The sequence below is a fragment of the Acomys russatus genome, chromosome 13 (assembly GCF_903995435.1).
Source record: "Acomys russatus chromosome 13, mAcoRus1.1, whole genome shotgun sequence".
NCBI lineage: Eukaryota > Metazoa > Chordata > Mammalia > Rodentia > Muridae > Acomys > Acomys russatus.
In genome coordinates, this window is record NC_067149.1 from 1,862,452 (window position 1) to 1,879,410 (window position 16,959).

General features: G+C 50.2%; 3 protein-coding genes across 4 annotated transcripts in view; 1 reads left to right on the forward strand and 2 right to left on the reverse strand.

Moving 5' to 3' along the window:
• Elmod3 (ELMO domain containing 3) overlaps window positions 1-4,022 on the reverse strand; it is a 31,576-nt gene extending 27,554 nt beyond the window's left edge. Inside the window, exon 1 of the mRNA XM_051154648.1 lies at window positions 3,882-4,022. Within this exon, the coding sequence (XP_051010605.1) occupies window positions 3,882-4,022 (141 nt within the window). The remainder of the gene's footprint in view (window positions 1-3,881) is intronic.
• Tmsb10 (thymosin beta 10) overlaps window positions 1-16,959 on the reverse strand; it is a 453,760-nt gene that overhangs the window by 76,873 nt on the left and 359,928 nt on the right. Inside the window, exon 4 of one of the 2 annotated variants that reach the window (XM_051154744.1) lies at window positions 7,946-7,961. The exons of the other annotated variant lie outside the window; for it this stretch is intronic. The gene's annotated coding sequence lies outside the window, so the exon portion shown is untranslated. Of the gene's footprint in view, window positions 1-7,945; window positions 7,962-16,959 lie in introns of those variants that run through there. 2 annotated transcript variants of the gene reach the window in all.
• Window positions 4,135-13,466, forward strand: Retsat (retinol saturase). Its single transcript, XM_051154741.1, has 11 exons — window positions 4,135-4,340; window positions 7,086-7,268; window positions 7,615-7,856; window positions 8,754-8,955; window positions 9,781-9,978; window positions 10,981-11,100; window positions 11,973-12,111; window positions 12,358-12,467; window positions 12,558-12,724; window positions 12,866-13,025; window positions 13,255-13,466. Exons 1-11 carry the CDS (start codon window positions 4,172-4,174, stop codon window positions 13,392-13,394), a joined length of 1,830 nt encoding a protein of 609 aa, XP_051010698.1. The 5' UTR covers window positions 4,135-4,171; the 3' UTR covers window positions 13,395-13,466.

Consider the following 16,959-nt stretch of genomic DNA (forward strand, 5'->3'; position numbering starts at 1 on the left):
CTTAAATGTGTGTGCCATCCTGCCCGTCTGAAATTTTCTTGGCTAGCAGTTGGTGAGGGCAGGGCTTGCTCAGGTGGTCCTGGGAGGTGTAACAGAGCAGGGGGAATGCGAGACTGAGGAGCAGGGTTCTGTTTCAGTTCCTGCCTCCAGGTTCCTTCCCTGACTTCCCTCAGCAATGAGCTGCAAGCTGAAGTAAACACATTCCTCCCCGGGCTGCTGTTGGTGATGGTGTTTATCTCAGCAGCAGAAAGCTAAGGAAGACAGTCCACCGGGGCTGGAGAGATGGTTCAGTGGTTAAGAGCGCCGCCTGCTCTTCCAGAGGTCCTGAGTTCAATTCCCAGCAACCACATGGTGGCTCACAACCATCTATAATGTAATCTGATGCCCTCTTCTGTAGATAAAGCACTCATATGCAATAAATAAAATAAATAAATCTTAAAAATAAAAAAAAAGACAGTTCACCAGACCAGTGATGGGCGGGGAGGAGAACAGGAGGTGAATTGATCGATCCATGCGATACTCATCTCTTAGGGGATTTCAGGAGCAACCCCTCCCCCACCCCAAGGTTCTGTAGCCAGGCTGACTTAGAACTCATTATGTAGCTGAGGGTGACCTTGAATTCCTTCTCCATCTGTCTGAGCCTCCCAAGTGTAGGATCCCAGGTGTCCTGCCCGCCATGACGGCTTAGAATTTCCTGTTTCTGTTTGTCTGTCTGTCTCATCCTGGAGACGGAAGCCACACCTAGGTGAATGAACTACACTTTCAGCCCAGAATCCCCTAGAACAAAGATCTGCTCACCTGTCCATCTGGTAATTCCGTCTCAGAAAGGAAAGATGTTTCACTCATGACTCAAGATCACTGGTTCGGGTGAGCCTTGTCCTCGGGTTCTGAAGGGCTTGATACAATGGTCTGAGGTCCAAAGCCACCAGGAGAGACACAAGGCCAAACACTCTACTTTCCCCCTCCTTCTTGGCAGTCATTCAGGCTGCAAGTAAGAAAACAGTCCCTTTGTGCCATCACCAAGGTGCAGAAGACTTCTGTGAGTCCTGAAAAGAGCCCCAGGGGACTGTAGAGCCTCACTCTGGAAAAACGGAAATGGGGGGAGGTGACAAGACTGGCTTCATCACTCAGTCATCCTCCTCTTAAAGATATTCAGGGCGGGGGGGGGGAGGGAAGACTTAAAATCTTTCACTCATCTGAGACCCAACAGGCAGGCAGCCAACGAGCTTTACAGATTGGCCTGTCTCTGCCTTCCTGATGCTGAGATTACAGGTATGTGCCAGCACACCCAATTAAAATTTTTTTTCATTATCTTTATTCACATGTATTTGTGTGTGTGCAGATGTCTATCGGGTATTGGAGGCTCTGGAGCTAGAGTTACAGATGGTTTATGAGCTGCCATGCAGGTGCTGAGAGCCAAATCCTGATCTTCTGCAAGGGCAAGAGATGATCTTACCTAATGAGTATCTCCCTAACCTGTCTGTCTGTCTGTCTGTCTGTCTGTCTCTCTCTCTCTAGGGATATAGATATACATAACAGGATATATAGGTGTGGTTCAGTTTGGCCCCATACTCACTATGTAACTGAGGCTTGCTTCTCAAGGGCTGGACAAAACACTGTGACAAAAGCTCAGCAGCACCCTAGGCCTGCCCCTGTGTCTTTCATCTCGTGATGCCTGCCTCAGGAAAAGGGCTGGACAAAGATCCTATCTTAATCATGAGGTAACTAGACATCACGGATGCCTATCATACCACAAGTTTGTGCCAAGAGGAGACAGTCTTCTCATAAACAAGAGTTCCCAGGAGTCTTAGTGGCAGGAATGGATGTGTGGGAGTCAAGACAAAAAATATGAGGCTGGGATACAGATATTTCTTACCATGTGTGAGGTCCTGGGTTCAATCTCCAACACTGAGGGAAAAAAAAATCAGAGCATCCTCAACATGGTAGTGTATGCCCTAAAAGCTGAGGCAGGAGAATCACTGTAAATTTGAGGGCAGCCTGATCTATATAGAGTTCCAGGCCAGCTGAGGCTACATAGCAAGACTTTTGCCTCAATAAAAACATAAAAACAAAACCAAAAAACCAAGGGCAGGTGAAACGGCTCAGTGGGTAGAGGTGCAAGCATTGGGTAGACAGCAAGCTCAATGACCTGAATGGCATCCCCAGGGGAACCCGCATGGTAGAAGAAGAGAAACAGGTTGTCCGCTGATCTCCACACACGCACCATGGCCACCACTCCCCAACAAATAAAACTTTTAAAAATGAAACAATGGGCTGGGAAGATGGCTTAGTGACTAAGAGAGCTTGCTTCGGGTGTGGGTACCTGAGTTTGGCTCCCCAGCACTATGGTGGAAGAAGATAAGAAGATTTCTGGGGCTGGAGAGATGGCTCAGAGGTTAAGAGCACCATCTGTTCTTCCGAAGGTCCCGAGTTCAATTCCCAGCAACGACATGGTGGCTAACAACCACCTGTATTGAGATCTGGTGCCTTCTTGTGGTGGGCAGGCACACATGTGGGCAAAACTGTATAATAATAAATAAATAATTTAAAAAAAAAAAAGACTTAAAAAAAAAAAAAAGAAGATTTCTGGTTGCTGGGCCTAGTTTCCTAGTTCAGTCGGAGGCCCAACTTCAGAGGCACGAGAGGCACAGAGTGACAGAAAAAGGCAACTGGCAGTCCTCCTCTGGCCTTTCTGTTCCTATATGGGCATGTATACTCACACTAATACACCACAGAGTAGGGTGGAAAGGCTGGGATTGCAACTTGGTGGCAGGACACTAGGTTCAATCCTTAATATGAAGGGGGGGGGGGGATGTGGGTGGATGATTCTCACACAACTGACAATCATACAGACTCAAAGGACCAAGCAGGGGAAGGCCCCTCCATGAAGTCAGCTCTTGACTGGGGGACTATGATCTATGTTCCCCAAGGACGAGCTGCCTGGAACAAACTGGGACCATGGTCAACTTTTGGGCTGGACACCTGGCTGCCTGTGGTCTAGGAAGGATGGTGGTAATCCCTTACCTGCAAGCACCCCAGGAACACACACACACACACACACACACACACACACACACACACACACACACCAGCTAACCTGGCAGGGTAACAGGTAGGTATGACAGCAGCAGTCTAGGAAGGCTTTCCTATTACTGTGTGGGAAACGAACCAAGTAGCACAGTAGCACAGAAGCATGATACGCTTTACACAGTGGATGGGAGCGCTGCTGGGACCTGTAATGGGGACAAAATTATGAAATCATTCCTCCTGATAGTTATACTTGAGGAGATGGGCCTCCTATACAAACAAATCCCTCTCAAATCAAGTATTTCAGACCTACTTTCCTCAAAGGGCTACGTTAAGAGGGTAGATCTAGACTGCTGGAGCTTAAACCCTCCTTAGATGCAAATGTCCACATAGGTCTGATGATCCTTGACTTAGTCTTTTCTTGAGACTTGTTCCTAGGTGACTCTGTACTATGAGGCCTCTACAGAGTGACCAAGGTTAGGGAAATCCAACTAGGGGCAACCTGGGGTCCAGTGTGCTGCTGCCAGCCCTTGGGCAGTGACAGAGGATCCGGTCAGCGCCCGAGTAAGTCTCAACAGGGGTCTCAATTTATCCAGATACCCAGACAGGGCGGAGATTGTGTGATGACTTTCTCACTGCTTGGAAGGGGAGAGTGGAGAAAAGCAATGAATTGCTTCCGAGATTTCAGCGAATCCATCGCAAAACTGGCAACAGAGCCCAGGTCTTCTCTGCCTCCCAGGCGGGATCTCAGACCTGCAACTTTCAGCCTTGTGTGGCCCCGCGGTGACCACTTCCACCTGACACCGTCTCTCTTACCCCTACCTCCCTCACCCCCACCTTTACCCTGTGCTCACCGGACGCGTCCCCAGCGTTCCGGTAGGGGTCCCGCATCCCCAGCGGGGACTCATCGCGCAGGCGCTCACTAGAACTACATTTCCCAGGAAGCAATGGAAATCCCGCGCCGCAAAGGTCATACGGAGAACCGGGATGGACATCTTTATCAGCTTTGCGCGGGCATTGGACTACTTGCCTGGGCGGTCCCTTGCCCGCTTTCCTGTGAAGGCAAACTCAGGGGGGCGGAGCTTCAGCCATAAAAGTGGAGCTCTGCGGGCTAGGATGCGGACTTCCGAGCCCTGAAGGCAAGATGTGGATCACGGTTTTGCTGCTGGCCGTGCTGTTGTTGGCGGTCCTCCACAGGGTTTACGTGGGTTTCTTCGCCGAAAGTTCTCCGAACCCCTTCGCGGAGGATGTCAAGCGGCCACCTGAACCCCTGGTGACGGACAAGGAAGCTAGGAAGAAAGTTCTCAAACAAGGTCAGCTGGAGGGACTGTGGGTTACAGGACTGCTCCAGGGCATGGCTCTCTGTTTCTCCATTCGTAAAGTGCTGGGAAAACTTACTTGCAGAAGGAGGCTCCACGGTTTACTGTTCTTTGCTCCTGAAGGTTTGGGTGCAGGCATTATCTTTGCTACGCCAAGATGTTGGCATAGCCCAGTTACAGTCCTGTCAGTTGGAATCTGTTCAGTTCACCACTCACACAGAATAAGTGACCCTTCCCCTACTTAGTCCTAGAACCAACTTTTTCATATGCTCCTGCACAAGATCGGGGGGTGGGGGTGAGGCATGGGGGAGCAGCACAAAAAAATTACCAATAAGCGGTTTGACAGACAAAGTGTGGTCCCAGTTCATAGGATTGAAGCTTGTTTCTAAAAGCTGGGAGTTTCACTGTTGCTTCGCGGTAAGAACCGCACTCTCCAGTCAACCAGCCATCTTTAAAAACACATGTTGGTGGCACACGCCTTTAATCCCAGCACTCGGGAGGCAGAGGCAGGCGGATCGCTGTGAGTTCGAGGCCAGCCTGGTCTACAAAGTGAGTCCAGGATGGCCAAGGCTACACAGAGAAACCCTGTCTCGAAAAACCAAAACAAAACAAACAAACAAACAAACAAAAAACACCACATGTAGAGGTGCTTCCGAGGTTTTTGTTTTTGAGACATTTCTCACTTTTGTACCGGAGCTGGCCTCAAACTCACTATGCAGCTCAGGCTCCAAACCCGGAGCAGTCCTGCTTCTGCCCCCGGGACGATGGGATAGCAAGCAGGCACCAACACGCCTGGCCTTCAAGGTTTTAAGGAAGTGTTGGAGCTGGGCATAGTGGTGCAACATATTAATTCCAGTCTGGACTACACGGAGAGACCCTGTCTAAACAAACACACAACAAACCAGCAAACAACCGAAATGTCCAAATGCAAAACCTTCTAACATCAAACAAGTATCACCTCTTTTTTTTTTAAAGATTTATTTATTTATTATGTGTACAGTGCTCTGCCTGCATGACAGAAGAGGGTATTAAATCACATTATAGATGGTTCTGAGCCACCATGTGGTTGCTGGGAATTGAACTCGGGACCTTTGGAAGAACTCTTAACCTTTGAGCCATCTCTACAGCCACCAGGTATCACCTCTTTAACCACCAGCCTCTGGCTTGTAAATTTTAGCCTAGGCTAGGCTAGCCTCAACTCACTATTTACTGGGGACTGACCTTGAACTCCTGATTCTTGTGTTTCTACTTTCTAAGGGGTACCACACCCAGTTGTTTTATTGTTGCTGGTGTGTGTGTGGGATTTGGGAAGGGGAGGCAGGTCTGATACTTGTAGCCCAGGCTACAACTTGATATGTAGGCTGAGTTTGCCTCAAATTCACAATGATCCTCTCGCCACCAGCAAGAGATGACAGATGTGCAGTTTAGAAAGTAGCTTTTAAAAAAAAAAAGATGTATTTATTATGTATACAGTATGCATCAGATCACGTTATAGATGGTTGTGAGCCACCATGTGGTTGCTGGGAATTGAACTTAGGACCTCTGGAAGAGCAGTCAGTGCTCTTAACCACTGACCCATCTCTCCAGCCCCTAGACAGTAGTTTTTTGTTTGTTTGTTTTTAGTTTTTTGAGACAATATCTCTCGATGTAGTCTTGGACTCCCATTGTAGACCAGGCTGGCCCCAAATTCACAGAGATCCATCTGCCTGAGGTTTTTTGAAAGAAGGTTTCTCTTTCTCTGTGTAATAGCCCTGGTTGTCCTGGAACTCTCTTTGTAGACCAGGCTGGCTTTGAACTCACAGAAATCCTCTTTCCTCTGCTGGGATTAAAGGAGTGCGCCACCACGCCCGGTTTGGAGCAATGATTTTTAATGAATAGATTTTACTGGACGTGGTGGCACATTCTTGTAACCCAGCCCTGAGGAGAAAAGGGCAGGTGTCCCGCCACACCTGCCATACCAACCTTCCTCCTTTTCTGAGGCTGGTGCTGTGTGACTTCGCAGAATAGCAGCTTCTGAGCAGCGCTGCCTGTCCCCACCTCCACTGGCATCACAGACCCTGCCTCTTCCAAAGAAGCCCAGTTCCGGAACCACCGGCAGGCCCCCCCCCCCCTTCTTGTTTTCTTTCCTTGCTTGCATTCACAGAAGTGTCTGCACTTAGGGTACCGTGTCTGTACCATTGCTGTCTTCGGGGCTTCCTTCTACAGTAGTTAGCTGATCCCTACTGTCCCTGAAAGGTATGAAAACCCCCAAATACATAGTAGAGGTTAAGACCCAACGCATCACTGTCTAATCTGCCTGCCTGGTCTGAGGTATTCTCGGGTAAAGTGTTTTGAGACATCTTAAGAGTTCTGTGCCCTAGAGGGGATGAGGTCTGTCTCTTTTCCTTCTCCTGTTTTGAGACTGGGTCTGATGAGCCCAGGCTGGCCTCCCACTCAGCTATATAACTGAGGATTTTTCCCCCCCGAGACAGGGTTTTTCTGTGTAACCTTGGCTGTCCTAGACTCGCTTTGTAGACCAGGCTGGCCTCGAACTCACAGCGATCTGCCTGCCTCTGCCTCCCGAGTGCTGGGATTCTGAGGATGGTCTTGAACTCCTAATCCACCTTTCAAGTGCTGGGATCACAGGAGTGCGCCACCATTCCCTGGCTTGCCTCAGAGAAGTCCCCTCTGGCTTCTCTGACTTGGCTGCTTTCCCGTTTCTGTCTGAGAAGCCCACCTTCTCTCTCCTCCCTTTTACAGCTTTCTCAGTCAGCCGAGTACCAGAGCGGCTGGATGCGGTGGTGATTGGCAGTGGCATTGGGGGGCTGGCCTCAGCTGCGATTCTGGCTAAAGCTGGCAAGAGAGTCCTTGTACTCGAACAACATACCAAGGCAGGGGGCTGCTGCCATACCTTCGGGGAAAATGGCCTTGAATTTGACACTGGTAAGGCTTGTGTGGAAAAGGGTTGGGAGCATGGCTTTGTCTTTGGGAGGCTAGAAACAAACCCTATTGGGTGATACGGGGCAGACACAGTGGAGTGACATGGGGGCACTTGCGGTGTCTTGGAGGTCCCAACTTCTCTCTAGGCACCCCCATTTCTGTCTGATGGCATAGTTATTGGGCAAGCTCTGGGTGGTGTGTGTTGTGGCACATTCCTATGGAGAGGATGGGCAGCCCTCTGAGGACACGGACTTGGCCAAGCAGGGCAACCTCTTCCTTACTTGGCACATTTCCAGGGCCTAGTCCCCTTGATGTCTGTTACCCCCTTTTTCTTTGCACCTCCCATCAGGAATCCATTACATCGGACGCATGCGCGAGGGCAACATTGGCCGTTTTATCCTGGACCAGATCACCGAAGGGCAGCTGGACTGGGCTCCCATGGCCTCCCCTTTTGACGTGATGATACTAGAAGGGCCTGATGGCCGAAAGGAGTTCCCCATGTACAGCGGGAGGCAAGAATACATCCAGGGCCTCAAGGAGAAGTTCCCCAAGGAGGAAGCTGTCATTGACAAGTACATGGAGCTGGTTAAGGTAGTGTGAGCCATCAGCAGCAGCACCCCCAGTTTATTTCCAAAAAGACTGACCTTTTCATTGGTGAAGTAACTGCTGGGCAGGGGGTTGGGGTGGGGTGGGGTGGGGACTGAGTTGGGGAAGTGGGAAGGAACAGTCATGTCATCCTGATTCCAGCATACACTGTCTATACCTGTGTCCTGCCTGGCTCTCCAGCTGCTATCCTCTCTCTGGCCTCTAGATGGCACCCTTGGAAAGGCGGGCTTTGAGGAAGTTACATATCCTGATACGAACCAGACTTTTTGTCGTTTTGTGTATTTGTGTATCGGGTCTCACACTGTAGCCCTGGCTGGCCCGGAACTCACAAGAGATCCCCCTGCCTCTGCTGGGCATATGAAATCACACCCTGGCTTCCCGACTGGGATGCTTGAAAGGAGCACTGGGATGTGGCTCCTGCTTAGCATATACCAACTCAGAATTAGATCCCAAGCACCCCATAAACTGGGCACGATGTGTGCCCTGCAATCCCAGCATTCAGGAGATAAAAGCAGGATTGGGAATTCAAGGTCACTGGGATATGTGGGACTCTATATAAAAAAAAAAACCAATATTTTTTTGGAAGCAGGAAATGGAAAAGTAAATACAGGGCCCATTTTGTTGTTGTTGTCTTATGGTAAGGGAGACAGTCTTGCTATATAGTCCTGGCTTTCATGTCAGTGTACAGCTCTGGTTGCCCTTGAACTCATGGCAGTCCTCCTGCCTCAGCATCGCAGCTGTTGGGATCACAGGCCTGAGCCATCAGGCCTGCCTGGATTAAATGTTTTCCAAGTCTGTAAATTCAGATAAGTGTTGCTGGGCCTGCAGTCAGTGGTGACAGGCGACAGCAGTTCCAGAGAGACTCTACCCTTTCTTCCCCAGGTGGTGTCCCGCGGAGCCTTTCATGCCATCCTGCTGAAGTTCTTCCCGCTGTCCTTGACCCAGCTCCTCAACAAGTTCGGGCTGCTGACTCGGTTCTCTCCATTCTGCCGAGCGTCCACTCAGAGCCTGGCTGAGGTCCTGCAGCAGTTTGGAGCGTCCCGTGAGCTCCAGGCTGTGCTCAGCTACATCTTCCCCACTTACGGTGGGTGGCTGGCAGCCCAGGCTCTTCTAAGCTGTTGCTCGCACAGCTCTCGGCCTTTCTTTTCCATCTGCCTAGCTGACTGAATAGACCCCAGGGCTGCGAAGTCTGACCCCTGCTGGACTCTGGTAGAAATTCTTTTTTATGTTCTCTCTCTCTCTCTCTCTCTCTCTCTCTCTCTCTCTCTCTCTCTCTCTCTCTCTCTCTCTCTCTCTGTCTCTCTCTCCCCCCTTTTTTGGACAAGGCCTTCCAGGCAGGTTTTGAACTCTTGTAGTCAAGGATGCCCTTAAAGTCCTGATCCTTCTGCCTCTACCTTCCTAGTGCTAAGATTACAGGTATGTGTCACCACATCTGGTCAGTGTGGTGCTGGAGATCAGATCCAAGCCTTCATGCACGTTAGGAACACGTACTGCTAATTAAGCTACACGTCCCCCTGCCCCCAGCACATTTCGCCCCCCTTACCTCCCACGCCTTCAAGACAGGTTCAGGATGGTCTGGAACTCTCTGTAGCCTAGTCTAGGTTTCACTCAACAGTCCTTCTGGCTGAGCCTTTGGGTGTTGAGATTGTAGGCATGTACTATCAAACTGCTCAAGGGTGGTTTTTTTCTTTAGCCAACAGTGTCAGTGACTTCCTTGGTCTTGGCAGCATAGTGGTTTCCAGAGAGTATATTCATATTCACACTAAGCTTGCTGTGTGCCCTGGGCCTTCAGGAGCATTTGGATACTGGGATGCACTCATGTGACCTTCACAGGAAGGTCTGTTTCTTCCTGAATGGTACTGTGTCCGCTCTTGCCCGCTCATCTTTTCTTGCCCTTTTCTTTCTGTAGGCGTAACCCCGAGCCACACCACCTTTTCCATGCATGCCCTGCTGGTTGACCACTACCTCCAAGGGGCATATTATCCCCGAGGGGGCTCCAGTGAAATCGCCTTCCATACCATCCCTTTGATTCAGCGGGCTGGGGGCGCTGTCCTCACCAGGGCCACTGTACAGAGTGTGCTGCTGGACTCGGCTGGGAGAGCCTGTGGTAAGAGACTGCTTTGGGGTCAGTGGGCTGGGGTGGAAGAAGAGACCTGGGGTCTCCCTGCAGATGACCCAGCCTATTCATGCAAGGTAAGAGGCTGGAGAGATAGCTCAGTGGATAAACGTTCCAGCCACTAAACCTGATGGCCTAAATTTGATCCTCATATCCTATATGGTGGAAGGAGAGAACTGACTTGTCAGGCTGTCCTCTGACCTCCACATGTGGGCTGCAGCCCCCCAGCCTACATACATACATACATACATACATACATACATACATACATACATACATACATGAAAATACAATTTTTATAAAAGATCAAGTCTGACAAAATGGTTTTGTGAGTGGCCAGGGATGAGGCTGGACACACAGGCAAAGCAGATTGCAGAAGGTTGAGCCATCTAGGGAGTACCGTGACACAGAACTTGGCAGCAGTGACGGAGGGCCTGGGACTCCATAGATCCAGTGTTCTTGGGTTGGCAGGACATGGCTGAAGATAAGCGAGGCCATATGGGGTGGGGGTGGTGGGGGTGAGCTAGAGAAGATAAACACAGAAGTGTTTGAAGCAAGGGCTGAGTGACTTTGCAGTGTGCCTGTGGCCTGAGAAAGCAGGGCCTACCCTAGGGGACATCTGATGTCTATAGATGGGGCTATAGGCAGAACTAGTATTTTGAGGCAGGATTTCATGTGGTCCAGGCTAGCCTCAAATTCTGTAGCTAGCTGAGGCTGTCCTTAGAACTCCTGAGTGTCCGGCTTCTACCTCCTAAATGCTAGGATTACAGGAATATGTCACCGTGCCATGACTACAGCTAGTGCTTTGAGAGAAGAGTATTTCACACTTTCCTGGACTTTGTTTGTTTTATGGGGGGGGTAGGGGTGCACTGAACCTAGGGCCTCACGCATGTCAGACGAGTGTCGTACCACTGAGCTACATCCCCAGCCTTTAAGAGAGATCTGGAGGTACACAGAGCTCCCGGGAGCTCAACCACATTCTTGTGCCTGCAGGCGTCAGTGTGAAGAAGGGACAAGAGGAAGTGAGCATCTATTGCCCTGTGGTCATCTCCAATGCGGGAATGTTCAATACCTACCAGCACTTGCTGCCAGAGTCTGCCCGCTGTCTGCCAGGTAAAGGACCGGGTCGTCTGAACGCCTGATGTTTCACCTGTCGAGCGTATAAGCTCAGCCCGCGCGGTGCTCCTCTCTTCTTGGGCAGCCCTCTGGACTATGTTACCAGCGCCGTAACATTTGTATTTGGGGGAACCTAGGACCACAGGTGAAGAGAGGCCCTTTACAGGGGTCAGTGCAGAGCTCTGAGGACTTTGTCCTGTCAGATGCAAATGTCTAGGCTTTGTACTTCTGGGCTGAGAAACAAAAGCCTGCATGTTTGCCTTCCTTTGCCTGAGAAACTGGGACTTTAGGGCTAGACAGGGCTGGAGATGAAGCTGTTAGGTGCTTGCCTGGCATGCATCAAGCCCTGGGTTTGAGCCCCAGAGCCGGGTAAGACAGCTTTGGTGGTTTTGGCTGTAATCCTAGCACTCAGGAGGTGGAGGCAGAAGATAAGAAATTAAGTCATGAGACCCTGCCTCAACAAACAGAGGAGGGCCATTGAGATGGCTCAGAGGTAAAAAGTACTTGCTAAATCTGGTGATGTGAGTTAGATCCCCAGAGTGGAAGAAGACAGCCAGCTTCTCCAGCAAGTGGTCCTCTGGCTCCTCCCTGTACACCCAGACACACCCTTCTCCATACACATCTGCAGTTAAAGAGAAATCTAAGGGTGTACAGGGGAGGGTTGGAATGGCGGGCATGACTATCCAGCGGTGCTGTGAATTAGCTGTACTCTGAGCCAGCAGGAGGCCAGCACCTCTATGACTATGGCTATGAGGAGCAGAAGGGCAGAATTGGTAGGGTCCTGAGACTGTGCTGGCAGGGAGTGGCTCCCCCCCCCCCCCCCCCCGCAACAGCTCCTGCAGTGCAACCCCCACTGGTTTGCTCTGCAGACGTGAAAAAGCAACTGGCAATGATTCGGCCTGGCATGGGCATGCTCTCAGTGTTCATCTGCCTGAAAGGCACCAAGGAGGACCTGAACCTTCAGTCTACCAACTACTATGTTTATTTTGACACCGACATGGACAAGGCGTAAGATGAGAGGGTGTGGGGTAGACTGACGGCACTGGGCCCCTACCCCCAAGACCCTGCTTCCACCCCTGACATAGGGGTAACAAGTAGAATGGGTGTTGAGGGAGGAGGTGCCTCTGTTTCTTTTTCTGCTTCTGTTTCTTTCTGGTGGGAAATCCCTGGAGATGAACCATCTTTTTTGGGTAGTGCTGGTGGCTTTGAGGAAAAGGGCCTAGAGATTGGCAGTCACACCTCCCTCATCCACAGGATGGAACGCTATGTCTCTATGCCCAAGGAGAAGGCTCCAGAACACATCCCCCTCCTTTTCATAGCCTTCCCATCAGCCAAGGATCCAACCTGGGAGGACCGATTCCCAGGTAGGGCTTGAGGTCCAGGGAAGTTGGGTGGGTGGGTGGTGGGAGGCAGGGTAGGGCCAAAGCAGCAGTAACCTGGTCTTGTCCCTGCAGACCGGTCCACAATGACTATACTGGTACCCATGGTGTTTGAGTGGTTTGAGGAGTGGCAGGAGGAGCCAAAGGGCAAGCGGGGTGTTGACTATGAGACCCTCAAAAATGCCTTCCTGGAAGCCTCTATGTCGGTGGTCATGAAACTGTTCCCACAGCTGGAGGGCAAGGTAAGGGCTGACATACACCAGTGCTGGAGGTGATGACACACCCCTTAACGGTCTGTTCTTGGGGACAGGGGGTAACAGAGGAAGGATCGGGCCCTTGCAGATTCCCTTGCTCACTCGTGCCCTGCCCTTTTGCCTCCTCAGGTGGAGAGTGTGACTGGAGGGTCCCCACTGACCAACCAGTACTACCTGGCTGCTCCCCGAGGAGCTACCTATGGAGCCGACCATGACCTGGCTCGTCTGCATCCTCACGCCATGGCTTCCATACGAGCCCAAACCTCCATCCCCAACCTCTACCTGACAGGTAGGTACACTGCCTTATTTTGCCAGAGTCTGAGCTTCCCTGGCCTAGCCTTTTGTTCCCATCCTCAGGCCTATACCAGGATCTGGGTTGCCATGGCGACTATGGTCCTGGGGTCTATCTGAAGCTGTCTCTAGAGTTCTGGTGGCCTTGATAGGGATGAACACAGGAACCCTTGCTCTCCCATCCTCATGTGGGCAGACAGTCACGGGCCACTGTTTTTGCCTTCTAGGCCAAGATATCTTCACTTGTGGGCTGATGGGGGCCCTGCAAGGGGCCTTGCTGTGCAGCAGTGCCATCCTGAAACGGAACTTGTACTCAGATCTGCAGGCTCTTGGCTCAAAGGTCCGGGCACAAAAGAAGAAGAAGTAGGCCGTTTAGGGATGAGGCAGAGGGACAGCCCCCCCCCAACTTCTCATGATGGCCTCTTGTAGTAATTCTTTGTACACATAAATGGAAACCACTTTGTTTCTGGTAACTGCTGTGAACTGAGTTCTTCGCCCTCTAGTCCAGGCCTCGTGTGGGCTGCGCAGCCTTGATTTCGCATGATGAAGAATGCTCCTACGAGTTTCCCACACCCAACTCGAAGCAAGGGTCAGGCACACAGAGCCCCTGAGGGTGTTGGCTGCTGCTTGGTCTGGTCCTGCCCTGAAGCTTCTTGCTCCTACCCACTCAAGTATTGTGCTGCTGGGCACTGTCAAGGGGAAGGATGGTAGTGTGGGTTTGGGAGGGGCAACTCTCAAAGTGCCGAAGCCAAGAAACCCTCAGCCTTCAGCTTTATCCTCCGGTAGAAGCAGTCTAAGTCAGAGACAAACCAAAAGTCTCCCCTGCCAACAACCCACACACACACCAGCCAGCTGAGATCTTGACTAGAGAACGGCCAGCCTGGCAGGGAGGGGACACGAGGGGACGCTGGGCCTGAGCACAGGAGGCCCAGTGTACGCAGAGCCTAGGGATGGCGTTTGTGGTTGCTGGTACCCATTAAACACTGAGTATTAAACTAGGTGTGGTGACACTTGCCTTTAATCCCAGTGCTCGCGAGGCAGAGGCAGGCAGATCTCTGTGAGTCTGAGGCCAGTCTGGTCTACAAAGTGAGTCCAGGACAGCCAGGGCTACACAGAGACCCTGTCTCAAAAAGCAAAAACAAAACAAAGTTAAAAGCCTTTCATTTATATTAAATAGGTACCAATTTTAGTCCATTTAAATATAGTATTAATACATACAACGTTTCAATGCCTTGATATCTGAAATTTATTTTGGTTTCTGTTCAGTAATGACACGAAATTACACTGAGATACCAATTATAGAAGCTCAGTAAAATACACTGAAAAATACTTATTATACCACAATCAGCTTTAAAAAAATAAAGTTAAGCCATTATAGTTAAGCTACAAAAAAGGTGAAAATACAAAACATGGCTAACAGTGGCAATCTACTAATAGGGTAAACAAGGAAAATAATTGAAACATTCATTCATTTACTTAACATGGTAGTCTAAATTAATTCCTGTCACAGTGTGAGGAGGCCAGCTTCACAGGTAGTCTGCTATGCTATGCAAGCTGAGGTCCAAGCTACGGTTTCTAAGATAAAATACTCAAGTCACATCTGAGCAGGGAACTAAATAAACTGAGTCATCCTGATGTCATTAGATTAAATTTCAACATCTCTTTACACCTTTTGTATTTTGGAACAGGCTCTCACTGTGCAACTTTGGCTGCCTTGAACTTGCTATTCTAGACCAGGCTGGCCCCATACTCAAGAGATCCTTCTGCTTCTGCCTCCAGAGTGCTGGGATTAAAGGCGTGTGTCACCACACCTGACTCTCTACAGCTTGCTAAGGCAATGCCTAGCGAGAGTTTAGAGAAAACTGTCTCACAGGGCCTGGGGCTGGGCACGCCCTTCTCCACATTCTGACAGCTCAGCACATGTGCAAAGCACACCACACCCTGGAGAAGACGAGCATCACCACCAGAGAAATTCAAAGGGTATAGAACTCTGTCTCCAGGGAAAAATATATTAGAACATTTAGTTAGTTGTTTGGTCCAGAACTGGTTTCTATAATCCACAGCAGGAAGACAAACTATTAACTGTTATGACTCAAGCAAGTTCCCCTTAAGAGACTGCCCTTCCACTGAGAGCTGAGCAGGAAAGCACGCTCAGGACAGTCTATGGGTGTGCTACTTGAGGCTTCATGTACTTCTTATATGCCAGCCCAGCCCCTGGCAGACACCTCAGCTGGCCATCACCATCTGCACACTCTCTAGGAAAATAAGCTTCAAGTACTCTATCTTCAAGAAAAGCAACCCTGAAAATGACTTTTCTTTGGTGGGAGCCATCTCGTTCAGTACAACTTCACAAGTGAAACAAACTCCATTGTACTCTTGTCAATAGCCCAAAAGGGTGAGGCTTTGTAGACCCTGGCAGTACTTCTCGGGCCTATCCACTTACTGTCAGTCTTGGCTCCTGAAAACCAACCTTTCTTCCTGCCCTGCAAGAGCAAAAGTGAAGTACAAGGGCACAGCAAGCATCAGCTACAGGAGCTGTGGAAGCCCTGGTTCCAGCTCCAGTTCCAACAAGAGATCTGGCTCTGGAGGCCCCTGGCAGATATAACATTGCCAGCGGCTGTCTCTCCGGGCTGAGTTTTCCTGGGGAGATCACAGCAGGGTAAGGACTGTGTCACACTGAAGTTTCAAGATGAGGGAAGACATTAGGATCTACCAGTGTGGAATGGAAAAGGCCAATCAAGTGTCCTGAAACTAAGGAAGGAACATAAGCGTGTGAGCTGAGTCCTTCAGAACACAAGGCCTGGGTGTGCTGAAAGGAGGGGGTGCCTAACCACAGAGCAACCAGAAGACACTGGAATGCAAAGGACATGCTGAGGGTACAGGCAGGGAGAGAGGACAGGGAGGCCAAAAAGGAATCTGTAGTCTAAATACAAGTTCAGACAGAAGCTTCAGACCAGGCCATATTCTGGAATGATCAGTGTTTCCAGAACTGATAAGGTCAAGAGACTCAATTCAGGTGGCTCCTGAAGATTAGTGGACTGTGTATCTAGAGTTTCTTTAAGAAAGAAAAAAAAGAAATGGTACTTCTGTGATAAGAAAATTGTTAGTTTGCAGTATGGAGTTTTCAGATGACAGAAACTGAAGGACAGAGGAACTTGATAGGGACAACCAGACAAGTGGCTGAGTTCTTCAGCTTAGAGCAGAAGTGGGTTCTGGGAAGAAGACCAAAGATAGAGATGAGAGTCACAGGGAGGACAAAGAATGGATGGGTTTATTGATGAGACAGTCAAAACAACAGAGACCTGGGCATCCTCTTCCCCGCCCACCATGAGGCAAGGCAAAGGACAATTTGTGAGAGACACTAAGAACGCAGACATGTGTGGACCCCAGCATCCATGATTACCAAGTGTTGACAGAGTAACCTCGAGAAACAGGAGGAAAACAGACCAAGGGGAGCATGTAAATATTGGGAGGAGGCAGAGTGATAGAAGTGACACTAGCTAGAACAGGACAGGCATGGGCACCCACACAGCCTCGGGGAAGGTGTGCATGCAGAGGCGCATAAACAGGCCTAAAGAGGACGGGAAAATGGAAGCAGGGAGGCTAGAGTGTTAGGGAAAGCTGAAGGAGACGGAGAACAGCCTCCTCAGCTTGAAGACTTGTGCACAGCTGAGAGAATGGTGGCCATGACCCAAGTTCCAGAATGCCACCTGCCACAAAGGCAAACGTGAAGCACGTGCAGCGGTCAGCCCGGGGCAGGAACTCCACAACCACTGCCGCTTCAGACTGACTTCTCCAACAGCACAGGACTCATGATTGACCCCTTCCCACTCTTCCCACACCCTTGAGGTTGGCTGAGACTCTCCTCTCTTCAGGCATGACCCCATGGACAGGGTACAACTTCAGACACAGCGTACGCCAAGACATCCTCA